Source organism: Diabrotica undecimpunctata, chromosome 10, assembly GCF_040954645.1.
Source record: "Diabrotica undecimpunctata isolate CICGRU chromosome 10, icDiaUnde3, whole genome shotgun sequence".
NCBI classification, from domain to species: domain Eukaryota; kingdom Metazoa; phylum Arthropoda; class Insecta; order Coleoptera; family Chrysomelidae; genus Diabrotica; species Diabrotica undecimpunctata.
This window is the reverse complement of record NC_092812.1, coordinates 30,621,772-30,633,839: the sequence shown is the minus strand read 5'-3', so window position 1 is coordinate 30,633,839 and position 12,068 is coordinate 30,621,772. Positions and strand designations below refer to the sequence as shown.

The 12,068-nt window shown below is 34.2% G+C and overlaps 1 protein-coding gene across 1 annotated transcript in view; it reads left to right on the top strand.

Annotated features, from left to right (window-relative positions):
• Positions 1-2,999: 2,999 nt before the first annotated feature.
• The window catches only part of LOC140451675 (membrane-associated tyrosine- and threonine-specific cdc2-inhibitory kinase wee-1.3-like), a 30,199-nt gene continuing 21,130 nt past the window's right edge, over positions 3,000-12,068 (top strand). Inside the window, exons 1-3 of the mRNA XM_072545519.1 lie at positions 3,000-3,010; positions 4,914-5,088; positions 8,297-8,339. Coding sequence (XP_072401620.1) covers positions 3,000-3,010; positions 4,914-5,088; positions 8,297-8,339 — 229 coding nt within the window. The remainder of the gene's footprint in view (positions 3,011-4,913; positions 5,089-8,296; positions 8,340-12,068) is intronic.

The following is a 12,068-nucleotide window of genomic DNA, read 5'->3' as shown; positions in this document are numbered from 1 at the left end:
CATGAATCCTTGCAAGATGAGCAGGAAAACAAGCATGTCCAAATTTAAGCCTAGATATGGTTGTTATATAACGCCTAGGGACATTATAAGTTCTGTACCAATGTGCAACAGGGACAGTTGTGTGTAAAGAAGTGTATCTATTTGGGTTGGTAAAACAAAACTCAGACCATAGATCACTCCATTTATATTTTAAAACTTCCTTGCGTGAAGCAACCAAATCAGAAATACTGGGTAGATATTCTGTGGTATCCACTGAATAAATACTTAATTTGGCTAGTTGGTCCACATGTTCATTATGTTTAATTCCACTGTGTGCTTTGGCCCATATAAATATCACATTTTTTTTATTTTCCTTAAAGTGTTTAACTAATTTTTTAATTAATATTATGTAGGGATTGGAGTATGTGGTTGGAAAAAAAGGTTGGTTAATGGCTGTGAGAACTGACATGGAATCTGAAACAATAATAACGGAGGATTCTCTGTTAGAAACAAAAAGTAAGGCTTGATATATGGCAATTGCTTCCGCACTAAATATGGAAATATTTGCTTTTAAAACAATACTTAACAGAATAAATATTTAAAGCTGATGAAAACTTCTTAAACTCCTGTGTATGAATTACAGTACGACATGCACCAGTATAAATGTCAAATAAAATTGAGTTACCTTCCACCTCTAATACTATTTTCTCTGGAGCTGAATTTTCGGGTTCTAATGAAGACAAGAATCCCAGAAATAATGAATTTTCTTCATTCATTTCGTTTTGTATATCCCCTTCTTCTAACAACATAACTTTTGAACGACAGACAGTACTTGTATGTTCCACTTTCTTACAACTGGAACATTACCATGCTTTGGCTGGACATTTTGATAAATCATGTTTTCTACCACATCTAAAGCATGACTTATATTGGATATAACTTCTACCAGCTTGATGACTACCACCATTTTTAATTGTAGCTTCCTTCTTTCTGAACATTACTGTATCTAACTTTTCTTCAATTGCAGCTACATTTTCCGGTTCAAGGGAAATATCATCTTCTGCCATGAGTGTACGTTTTATTGTGATTGATCGTACACCACATACAAGTTTTTGAGAGATTCTTTCGAAAATTTACCAAATTTACAAAATTGAGCCACACTTTTTAGTTTTGACACAACACTTTTGATATTCTCCTGCGGCTATTGATTTGGGTTGTAAAATTTATACCTTTCAGCGATAACTAACCGCTTTGGACTATAATGTTCAGTCAGAACTCTTTTTAACTTCTCAAATGTTTTTGAACTTGGTAGTTCTGGTGCTAATAAGTCTTTTAATACACTGTAAACTTCTCCATCAATTAGAGTAATCAATATTGGAACTCCCTTGTCTTCTTCCACTACATTATATAAAAACAACTGCTCAAGTCTCTGTATATAAGACGTGACATCACTTTTAGCAGTATCGAATTGTTTAATGGTCCCAATTAACGACATTTTTTTACTTTTACATGGATTCTTTCTGTGACTCGTCACCACATATATTGTTTATTTGATGAAGCACAGACTAACAAAAGATAACTATTTATTTACTTATAAAACGGTTACATATAATTCAATTAACACTTTCACGACGACATTAAATTTGTCAGTAACCTTTACTGACGTTACCAGATCCCCGTATCTGGTAACACTGTCTACTGTTCGGACGATACTAGACCTATGGGTCTGGTAAACATATCTATAAATAAACGGTTTCTGTGACTTTGTATTTTAAATTACCTTGAATCTAACACTGCCATCTCATAGTAAAGATTCTAATCCATTTCTGGCAGAGATAGCACCAGATTCCGATGTCCGGTAAAGTATTTACGGTATATAAAAAAATATACTGATACTGATGTGGCTATTTGAAATATTCTACTTTTAAAAAATAAATAAAATGATCAATTTTTATTTGAAGTAATATTAAAGTGTACAAAAATATATAATAATTAAAATAGTAATTAATAATTAGATATGTTTATCAACAAGTTAAGCATAAAGTTTATTTTCGCAATTTTCACAAAAAGTGTTTACTTTGGTCACCTTCTTGTCAGCTTCCTTACTTTTCATAGTCTGTCTCAACTTTTTGTAACAATCAACACAATTTCGTCTACGTTTTCTACCAGGACCTTCTTCTCGTTGCAGACAATGCTTTCGTTTTGATAAGTTGGTTTCAGAAATACACTCATTTTGATTTGAAAGTTGTAATGCTAACTGTTCACGAAATATTACAATTGGTATCTTTTTTTCGATGTTTGTTTTATTATAGATAATCCAGCTGTTGATTATTGATTATTGTAGCACCAAAGATTAGTTCGAAGACTACCTTACGATACTACTTAAGACCTTTTCGTAAGGAAGAATAATAAGCTGCCATTTGATCACTGTAATCTACACCTTTTTTAGCTTTGTTGTAGTCTTGAATAACTTGCGGTTTAAAAATATATTCCACTGGTTCCTCCCTTGGTTTAGATCTCTTATTCTTGCCCGTATTGCAGAAGTATAGGGTATGCTCAGGTTTACTGGATAACATTAATCAAATTATAAGATTCATTTTTCTTCTTACCAATTTCTTTTTTCGATCCATAATTATCAGTTTCTATATCACTGGATACTTCTTCGTTCTTCGTTCAAATATATGGATTCATCCCCATCAGAATTGTCGCTATCTTCACTAGGAGTGTATTCAGGATCTTCATCAGACAAGTTTTCAAATGGATCACTATCAGATTCACTTTCAGTTTGTATCCAAGCATTTTGGTGCTTGTTCAGCACCAATTTAACCATTTTTTCGCCTCTAGACGACATTTTTATAGATTTTAATAAAAAAACAACACACTTGTACAATGTTTACTATAACACTAATGACCAGATACGGAGTTCCGGTAAATTCCATAGCGTAAAAAATTTCTTTGTGGGACGTTACCAGGTGCTGGCATCTGGTAACTTAAAACAGAACTAAAATATAAAGCACATCATGACGATTCCGTAGGTACCTATATCATAATATTTAGTTCATAAATAGCCATTTTATCGTTGTCGGCGCTAGCGCAAGGTCTCCAAATTTCAGTGCCGGTTGAACGTAAAGTTTATACCAGACCCATGTATCTGGTAGCGGCGTGAACGTGTTAATCATAGCAGCGTTGACATTCGGAGCTGCTCATGACAACCTCACCCAAGTTTCTCTAATTTTTCCCAAGTGTCTACTGTTCCGATGCAGAATTAATATATTTTTAATAACATTTTTCTAGTACCTTTTTTTTGCCGAGGTAGCTTTTCCAACTTAAAAAATTTATAATTTGTTTATTTATCAATATTAACATTTAAAACTGAGTACATCTACCAATCCTACTACTTAACAATGCCATTTATACATATAGTAAAAATTGTAGAATATTTTGAAGAATAAAGGTCGATTTATACATATTCGTATTGTGTCCGTTCCGTGTTATGACAGTGCCCGGCAAAAAAAAGTATATTTATACACTGGCGTTTTCCGGACGGGGCCCGTTCGTGCCCGGCCTAACATTAATCCCAAACGATATTTTTGTTTTCGGCACTGGCGATGCACGGAAATGACACGGATCGCACGGACTTCTATAAACACCATTTTATTGTTTTGTAAACGTAAGTGCTGTTAAACAGACAAGCAGGAGATGTTGTGCGATTAGTATGTTATGGTTTTTATATGCATTAAAGAAAAAAAAAAGAGTACTGCGACATTCTAAAATATTCGTGAAATTTTGTTTTATCGTCCAATAATTCTCTGTATACTTTAAATTCTCATTCGCTTTGTCTTTTTTTCCACATAGGATGCACACTCCATCCTCTTTGTTTCCACCTTTTCTGCTCTTGCTCTTCCTCTTCATCAAGTAATAATGCCAACACGGTGATATCTTCTATCCAAGCCGCCATATTTTCAACTCTCTTTTAGACAAAAACATGTAATAACGTTTTTCTCTGTATTCGGTACGCACACTGTCACAACGCGGTTATATGTAAATATAACATTAAAAATACTCGGACTCGGCATTGACACGGAACGGATACGGCACGGATATGTATAAATCGACCTTAATGATCTTAAATGAAAACTTTTTGCGTGAAAAGCGGCGGGGGAAGTAGATCCAAGCGTTCAAAAGTTGAACGTAAGACATTAAATTCGCGTCGTAAGAACAAATTGCATAATCTCCGTTAATTCACGCATTTATATTTTCAGAACAATGACATTGATTGTCTATTGTTTATTGTGCAACAACTTGTCTATTGTTCGATAGTAGATGGTTTTAGGTAAACGCAGTTTGACTAACTTCGAGGGAAAACTAAATTAGCGATATAGTATGTTGACATTTCAGCAGTCATTATTATTTTCATCGGTACATACTATATCATCATTATTGTCATTATAATTTAAATCTTCACCCAAATCGATTTCAACTATATTATCGCAAGTTTCTCCATGGTAACCAGTACACAGTTTTGAGCACTTTAAGCTGTGCTTGCGAGACCCACATTTTTTTTCGCAGTTAGCTTTACAAGAATACTATATTTTTGTAATTATTTCTGCAGGATAAAGTGGTTCTAAAGGGTGCACTGGTTGAAACTCTTTGTCATTTTTATATAAACACGCAATATATACACGCAAAATATGTTGCTGTGCTGCATCTAAAGTGGATTGCAAGCTTTAAAGCTTAAAAGTGTTAGTAATCATACCTTAAATCCCTGTACTTAAAACTATTGTAGCTATAAGGTCGTTACGAAAATCATTATTTTTCAAAATATTTTGCAATTTTTACTATATATGTATACTTCTACTCAGCAAACAAGCCAAAAAAGCCTCATTTCATGGAAACCCATTAATGATAGAATTATGACCGAGATTTTTTACCAGATACCGCAAGATAACAGTGATTCAATGCTATGCTCCCACGAACACATCTCCGCCCGAAGATAAAGAAGTTTTCTACGAACAACTAGAACAAACAACCCAACAAGTAAACCAAGGCGATATACTAATAGTGATGGGCGATATGAACGCTAAAGTTGGAGAAGATAATATTAACTTGGTTGGAGTGATGAATGAAAACGGAGAGCGTTTTACAAATTTTTGTTCCAATCATAGCCTAGTTATTGGTGGAACCATCGTTCCACATAAAAAGATCCACAAGGCTACATGGACTGCACCAGGTCATATAAGAGAAAATTAAATAGACCACATCGCCATATCAAAAATATGGAGATCATCTTTTCTTGATGTACGTAATAAAAGAGGAGCAGACATCACAAATGACCATCATTTCGTAATCGGTACCATTAAAATTAATATGGCAAAAAAACAAAATCACGTGAAACACCAACAGACCAACATACAATCTAGACAAATTAAAAACGGCTCCAGGACAATAAATGTGTAGATAGAAACTCCAATTTAAAACAAGAGAACGCGAAGTAAATATCTGGGAAGATTTGCAGATGTTTTGACAGAAATAGGTAAAAAAGAGAAACATAGAAAATAATGGATGTCAGATGAAACTTAGAATCTTATCGAGGAAAGAAAACAGCAAAAGAAAGATATTTTGCAAGCAAGAACTGTAGAAGAAAGAGCGAACCGATAACAAGAATATGAAACAATAAATAAAGCAGTTAAAAAAATTGCAAGAAGAGACAAAAGAAGGTATGCTGGAGAAATGGCAAAACCAGCTGAAACAGCTGCACATCACGACAGAACTAGAGAGTTACTAGACGACTAACAAAAACTTTGCCCAACATTGTAAGATCCAAGACAGGCGAACTATTTACTACAACTAATGACCAAGTAGAGAGATGGAAAGAGCATTTTCAAGAGATGCTAGGCAGGCCCAGGAAAAACGCAAATGAAATTGTCGAAAACCCGCAGAATGTAGACTTGCGTATATCTTGCGAGACCCCTTCCAAAACGGAGATAATAACAGCTATCAAATCTCCAGAAATAACAAGTCTCCGAGAATCGATAACATTGCTGCCGAAATATTTAAAACTGATCGATATCTAACTGCTGAACTTTTGCTTCCTATAATCCGAGAGATGTGGGAAACAAACCGCATTCCAGCGGGCAAAAAAGGGCAACCTCACACTGTACAAAAATTGAAGAGGAATAACCTTGCTTACCGCAATAAATAAAATCTTCACGGCCATCATACTTAAGAGATTAACACACAAGATTGGTTTTCGAGCTGGTCAAGCAGGCTTTAGACCAGAATCCTTTAGACCACATTAATATTGTGAGGGTAATAATGGAGCAATCGGTTGAATGGAACACACCCCTATACATGATTTTTGTTGACTTCGAGCGTGCCTTTGACCGCTTATCTCATGCTGCTTTATGGAAAATTTTAGAGCTAAGAAACATCCCGCATAAAATAATTTCCATTATAAAGTCACTATGCACTAAGGCGAAATGCAGCGTAACACACAATGGAATCAACAGCGACGAATTTGACATGCTTACTGGAGTCAGACAGGGATACGTGCTTTCTCCGTTTCTTTTTAACATAGCAGTAGACTATGTTCTCTCCTAACTAGACTCCGACACAAGATAGATACAATGGACGTTAACCACATTCCTACACGATCTGGAATACGCCGATGATATCTGCCTATTAGGAAAAAGGTTCCAAGGAAGCTAATAAAGTAGGTTTAAAAATCAATATTAGGAAAACCAAATCCATGAGGGTAAATGCAAGAAACAACACGTTAGTTACTATCAACAACATGCAGATTGAAAATGTGGATAACTTTACGTATCTTGAAAGTGTCATAACAGAAAGCGGAGGTACAGAGGACGATATTCGTATGAGGATACCAAAAGCTCAACAAGCATTCAGCATGTTCAATCCTGTTTGGAGATCTGGCGAGTATACTACAAGGACAAAGATCCGCATATTCTAGTCAAACGTCATGTCTATTCTACTCTACGGATGTGAAACCTAGAAAGTCACAAAAACTCTTACAGATAAACTGCATGGACTTTATTAATAAATGTCTACGACGAATTGTTCGTATTTTCTGGCCTAACATAATCAGAAACGAAGATCTACTACACCTGACCAAACAAAAAAGTGTAGAACACCAAGTAAAGTCCAAAAAGTGGGGTTGGATTGGTCACACACTCAGAAAAAATAATTCCAGTATTGCAAAGATTGCCCTAGAGTGGAATCTCCAAGGAAGAAAAAAAAAGATCGCCCAGTACAAACTTGAAGAAAATCCATCATGGACGAGATAAGAGGTCAAAGAAAGTCTTTAAATGAGGTGAAGGTCTTAGCCCAAAACAGAACCCGAGGCGCGTTTTCACTGAAGATCTATGCTCGACTTAGGAGTTCGAGAAATCTATATATATATATATATATATATATATATATATATATATATATATATATATACGAACACGAATATAGAAACGGGCTTCCAAAAATTTTAGTTACTGCGACGGTTTTAAAAAACAGCTTATAAACAAATTAGATCAATGTGTTAAACGCCATTTTGGAGGGGAGTTTAATTAAAATTTTGAGATATCAATGCATTTGTCGAAAATATACATCAAAAACACAAAAATAAGACCTTATAAAAGTGTACACTCTATCAGCAACAACCGCGTTATAAACAAATTAAATATCTCATATACTATTGAATATTTTTCAACCCAATTTTTTTTGCTTTATATTGATAACAGATCTCCATTTTTCCTACAATATAAAATATTTATAATGCAAATAATATTTTTTGCAAATTTGTTTTTCAAGCTTTATTTCTAATTATTTAAATAAACTAAGAATCAAATTTAATTTAGCAAGTCCTAAATGGTAGCTTTTCCCGTCACCTTTACAGAAAATTTAATCAACAATTCTTAATCTTTTGTTTTTACCTAAATTTTGATAAAAATTTGTTACAACCTGTACCAAATTACAATTTGATATACATGTATTGTAATTTTATTTGATCAGACTATTATTCAAACTGCATTTTTGACGTTTTATCGAAAAAGCGTCTTCGAAAATCACTCTATCGAAAGACGTAATAAACATATCATAAAATTTTGGTTACCTAATTCCAAATAAAAATACTAACAGAATGAAACAGATGTTGAAAACTTGCATTGTATTTAATTTTACCATATTTCAAAACATTTTAATGTGATTAAAAAGTACTTCAATTAGAGCAAGATATCGTGTTAACAACACTTTTATATTTTTCAAGATTTTAAAAATTATTAATTCTATTGTTATTGTTTGCTTTTAGGATATCAGAAGAAAAGCCCAGCCTTCATATTGGACTCAACCTGGTAAGTTCTTATGATATTTTAATTCTGATATTCTATTTTTATAGAATTTTGAATCTAAAATCACTTTTAATTTATTTACATCTTATTTACTTACTACATTTAGAATCAATTTACATGTTAATGACAATATATAGTGTGTCCGTAAAGTATGGAATAAGTTTGATATTTCCTAAATGAAAAGCCTTTTTAAAAAAATCTAAAACACGTCGATTTTTAAATTTAATGTTCTACATTTTACAATAAAATTTCATTATACAAGGTGATACACATTACAGTGATGACCTCATCGGCTCTTTTTTTAAATGTAACACCCTGTATCTTAGGACATTTTTAGATCGATAAAAATAAGCTGATTCTAAAAAAGTATAATACTGGGGGTCTAACGGATATAATTTGAAAGATATGTGCTTAGAAAATTAATTTTTATTGATTTATAACATTAATAAATTATAAATAAATTATAATAAATAATTTGAAAGTAATCCAGTAATAATTAATACATGACTTAATCTTAAATGTTCGGATTGTAGCCCTTGTTGTATTTGACAGTAACCCAAACGTTGTACAAATTCTTGTAGAACCTTTTATACTTTCTTGAGAAATATTGTTTATTTCTTTACGAATTCTTGTTTTTTAGTCTCCAATATTTGCAGGTTTCGTTTTATAAACAACATTCTTTAAACGACCCCACATAAAATAATCCAAAGGATTGAGTTCTGGCGACCTCTCTGGCCATTCAATATGTCCAAGTCTTCCAATCCACTTGTTCGGAAAAATTTCGTTTAGGTACCTTCGAACCTAAAACAATGCGGAGGCGCACCATCCTGTTGAAACCATAAACTTGTATCAAAACCTCCAAGATTAATTGTACTGAAGAATAAATTAACTAAAGTAGATACGAGATACTCACTTAAAAACTGAAGGTATGCTGGCCCGTTTAATATACTTTCGAAATAGTAGGGTCCAATGATTTTATTTCTTACAATGCCAGCCCATACGTTTACCTTTTGCGGGTATTGTGTATGATGTTCCCGTATCCAGTTGGAGTTTTCTTTTGCCCAGTATCTACAATTCTGACGGTTGACCTCGCCATTTAATTTGAATGTAGCCTCATCAGAAAACATAATATTTTGAACCAAGAGAGGGTTTCGGTGGCTGTTATTCATCATTATTTCGCAAAATTGTATTCTTTTATCTGGATCATCCTCGTTTAATTCCTGTACAACTGTCCATTTTACTTACTTACTTACTTACTTTTACATACTTTGTGTACCGTTGTTTTGCAAAAATCGAGGTCACTACTAACCTTACGAACAGAATCTTCTTTAAAAGCAAGTAGAACATCTAATGTACATAATTTACAGAGGGACAACCTGATTTGCGTGCATTTTCAACCGTACCAGTTTCTCGAAATTTCTTTTCAATCCTACTAACTGTTAACTGCGTGATGGGTATTTCTGGATATTTATCATTAAATAAATTACACACTTTCATCTGACTTCGCGATTTGTCTCCATACCAATCATCATGAATATTTGAATTTTTTGCGTTACACTCAGATTCATTTCTAGTTAAAATTAGTTCTAAGCAATAATACAGAACATTCACGAATTAATGTAATTATTGTACTTCTTCTTCTTCCTTTGCCCTATCCGTTTCGGACGTTGGCTATTAACAAGGCTATTTTGACTTTGTTTACGGCACCTCTGAACAGTTCGGTCGATGTTAGTCCGAACCATTGTCGCAGGTTATGCATCCATGAGTGTCGTCTTCTTCCCGGTCCCCTCCTACTGTCGATTCTTCCTTGGACTATTAACTGTAGCAGCCGGTACTTAGTATGCCTCATGACATGTCCGAAGTACTCAAGCTTCCATTTCTTTACGGTGAAGATTATTTCTTTGCTTTTGCCTATTCTCTGCATTACTTCCACGTTAGTGATGTGGTCTGTCCAGGATATCCGAAGAATACGGCGATATATCCACAGCTCAAAGGATTCTAGTTTCTTCAGGGTGGCTTCCGTTGTGGTCCATGCCTCTGCTCCATAGAACAAGACCGGGAAGACATAACACTTGACCAGTCTTAATTTTAGTTCCATTGAGATTTTGCTTGTGAACCACTTTTTCATATTGTTGAACGCGTTTCGCGCTTTTTCAATTCGTGATCTTATTTCTGTTGACTGGTCCCATTTTGTGTTGACTGTGGTTCCAAGGTATGTGTATGTCTCCACTTGTTCTATTTTTCGGTTGTTTAATGTCAATTGCATCGGAGGTTGTTGTGTTCTGCTGATGAGCATGCATTTAGTTTTGGTTGTATTCAGTTCTAAACCATATTCTTGACTTGCTGTGTGTATGCTTTGCATGAGTCTTTGCTTGAAGCTCGTTGCAGTCATTTGCGATAATAACTGTGTCGTCAGCATATCTAATATTATTGATTACCTCTCCCTTTACTTTGATAGCCTCCGAAACTTCTCCCAGTGCTTCTCTGAAGATTTGTTCAGAGTATATATTGAACAGGAGCGGCGAGAGGACGCATCCCTGTCGTACACCCTTTTTATTATCTATCTTCCCACTGTGTAAGTTGCCCATCTTTATCTCAGCACTTTGGTTCCAATAGAGACTGGTTATTATGCGCAGATCCTTGCCATCAATATTCATCTTCCTGAGCATTTCCATGAGTTTATCATGTTTGACCTTGTCAAACGCCTTGGAGAAGTCGATGAAGCACAAGTGGACGTCCTTGTGCATGTCTCTGCATCTTTGAATTAAAACTTGCAGACTGAAGATCGCCTCTCTTGTGCCCAATGCGCTTCGGAATCCGAACTGTAACTCCGATATATTTGCTTCGCATTTGTTATATATTCTATTGTGTATGATTTTGGTGAAAACTTTGGTAATGTGATTTATCAAGCTTATTAAGCGGTGTGGATCAGTGTTTTGAACTTGGTGTTTTAGGTATGGCTACAAAGGTCGATCGAAGCCATTCCTCCGGAATCTCCCCTTTGTCGTAAAAGGTGTTAAAAAGGCCTGTCAGAAAATCGAGGAAGTGGTCATCCGTTTCGCATAGGAGTTTTATGATCTCGCCCTGTATGTTGTCGGGACCTGGTGTTTTGTCGTTTTTTAGCGATGAAATGGCTTTTTCCACTTCAGACCTTAGTATTTCGGGTCAAGTCATGTCGTCATCTTGGTCCACTGTCGCTCTGCGGTTATCGTTAAAAAGTCGTTCTACGTAATCTTTCCATGTGTATGGATTTATGGTGTATGGAGTAATTATTGAACTACTTAAATGTTATTGAACGTTACTAAAAATAATTACAGTTTACCAAAAACTAGAAGTAGGTTACTTTTTTGCAATTTATAATAAATAGTTTATTATCTAAGCGCATATTTTACAAATTATATCCGTTAGACCCGAGTATTATACTTTTTTGAAATCAGCTCATTTATATCGATCTAAGAATGTCCTAAAATACAGGGTGTTACATTTAAAAAAAGAGCCATTAACGTCATCACTGTAATATGTATCACATTGTATAATGAAAATTTACTGTAAAATGTAGAACATTAAATTTAAAAATCGACGTGTTTTAGATTTTTTTAAAAAGGCTTTTCATTTAGGAAATATCGAATTTATTCCATACTTTACGGACACACTATATATAATTATATGAACAAAAAAAATATGTATAGCCCTATTAATACAATAAAAAACAGCTTTCGATATATCTACATA